Source organism: Sinocyclocheilus rhinocerous, unplaced genomic scaffold (assembly GCF_001515625.1).
Source record: "Sinocyclocheilus rhinocerous isolate Xijiao unplaced genomic scaffold, SAMN03320098_v1.1 scaffold627, whole genome shotgun sequence".
Taxonomy (NCBI): Eukaryota; Metazoa; Chordata; class Actinopteri; order Cypriniformes; family Cyprinidae; genus Sinocyclocheilus; species Sinocyclocheilus rhinocerous.
Window position 1 is genome coordinate 193,683 of NW_015649569.1, and position 1,868 is coordinate 195,550.

Sequence of the window (1,868 nt, forward strand, 5' to 3'; positions counted from 1 at the left end):
GGATACATTTTTTACACTACAAGATATAATACTAATATTTATATCTTAAATTGTTCACTTTCAAACATTAAAACCCACATGCTTTTAATATTTCAAATCCTCGAATATTATTTTTGTGCAATACTGGTGAAACGCTGAATACTGTCCACAAAAATGGTGGAAATTATTTGAATATGGGGGGAAAAAATTAATCTATCGCACAATGATTTCCTAAATCTAAATGCATGTGAAACTTGAATTAATTAATTATTTATTTAATTATTAGCTTTTCATCACCTCAGAAACCCTGTTTCAGAAGAATGTGCAGAGTGGCAGGTGCTACACAAAGCCAGAACAGCTTTTAAAGACTTCATCCCATTATACTCCAACCTCATCATAACTGGCTAAATACTTCCAAAGACAGCAATAAGACAAAACATTAAGTTGGGTGCAGTTAAATTATAAGAAGTGTAGTGATGTGTTGTTGACTGCATTACCTACCTCAGACTCCCATGATTCTCTACCCGTCTCTGAGCTCTGGAGGGCTGAACTCAGTCGTTTGGCCTGAGGCATCCGAGCATCTTCATCATCACCTTCAGCGCGCTGACGTTTCCTTTACAGCATCATTACAGGTTAAAGATTTTCAACACAGTAGTAAAGCAGCTTCTTAACATTGATGGCACACACTTACACATTAATACCTTAATCATTGTGTTGTACCATATCTGTGTATTTCACATGCTATTATGTATACTATATTATATTTGTTGCAACAATGTTACAGTCCACTTTGTCACATTCTGTCTGTAAACCGAAAATTGCCCCTCTGTGATTAATAAAGACATGTTGTTTTATTATGATGAAGGAATTTATCAGCAGTCTGTAGACTCACCTGTTTTCTGTAAGCATTTCTGCGAATCCCACAGCAGATTAATGGTCTTGAATAATGGTCTTGAGTGTTTTATTGAGCAGCATTCGCTCCTGGATCAGCTGTGTTACTCTGATCGACAGCCTGCTGTGTCATGCTACACTGAATACAGCATAACACATTTAGACACTAAATACTCTCATCCCTGTCCAACTGAAAGCGAGTTTATGAATTGGTAATGAGACAATTATGAATCAAAATAAGTGAAAATCGTATTTAGTTGATTCTACAGTAATAAATGTGTCAAACTCTAACTCCTCCGGCTAGTCTCTATCATAGCTGGGTGCTAACCGACACTTCACTAGCTGTAAATTCAAGCTTTCTGTTCTACTAATTTAACGCTGTAAGTTATTCTTCCTCCAGACTTACTTTCATGAACGTAGCAGATATAATAACGTTCTCTGTAAATATAACCCGGTTATTCGTCTATTTGATGAGCCTGTACGACACCAAACAAACCACCGCCGCGGTTGCTGTTATTTACATGCTAGAGCGCATGCGCGGAACTCAGACTGTAAACACGAGGGCGGCGCGGGATTGGCTGATCATGCGAGGACGTCACGTCCGATGCCCACGGCGCTTCTGCTCATCCAAGAAAATATATTTTACTTTTATCTGGTTCGTCACCCATTCAACTATACCGTTATTTATTTATTTATTTATTTAGCTGCTTCTTTAAATTATTGAAAAACATGCACATGGATAAAACAAGTATGAACAGAAACAACAATTTGCTAAGGGAAGATAAGTAGGCTACTATTACACAAAGACATGAAAAGAAATACATGCTTGTACAGTCTGTTTTTTATTATATTTTATTTATTTGCTTCTTTAAATTATTGAAAAACATGCACATGGATAAAACAAGTATGAACAGAAACAACAATTTGCTAAGGGAAGATAAGTAGGCTACTATTACACAAAGGCATGAAAAGAAATACATGCTTGTACAGTCAGTCTG

General features: G+C 36.5%; 1 protein-coding gene across 3 annotated transcripts in view; it reads right to left on the reverse strand.

Moving 5' to 3' along the window:
• LOC107710703 (protein FAM104A-like) overlaps positions 1-1,410 on the reverse strand; it is a 4,831-nt gene extending 3,421 nt beyond the window's left edge. Inside the window, exons 1-3 of one of the 3 annotated variants that reach the window (XM_016515539.1) lie at positions 1,277-1,410; positions 872-1,004; positions 481-592 (exon numbers count right to left, since the gene is read on the reverse strand). In XM_016515539.1, the coding sequence (XP_016371025.1) occupies positions 481-592; positions 872-888 (129 nt within the window). In that variant the 5' untranslated portion in view covers positions 889-1,004; positions 1,277-1,410. Of the gene's footprint in view, positions 1-480; positions 593-871; positions 1,061-1,276 lie in introns of all 3 variants that reach the window. The other 2 variants (XM_016515537.1, XM_016515538.1) reach the window with 2 other exon arrangements.
• Between the last annotated feature and the right edge of the window lie 458 nt (positions 1,411-1,868).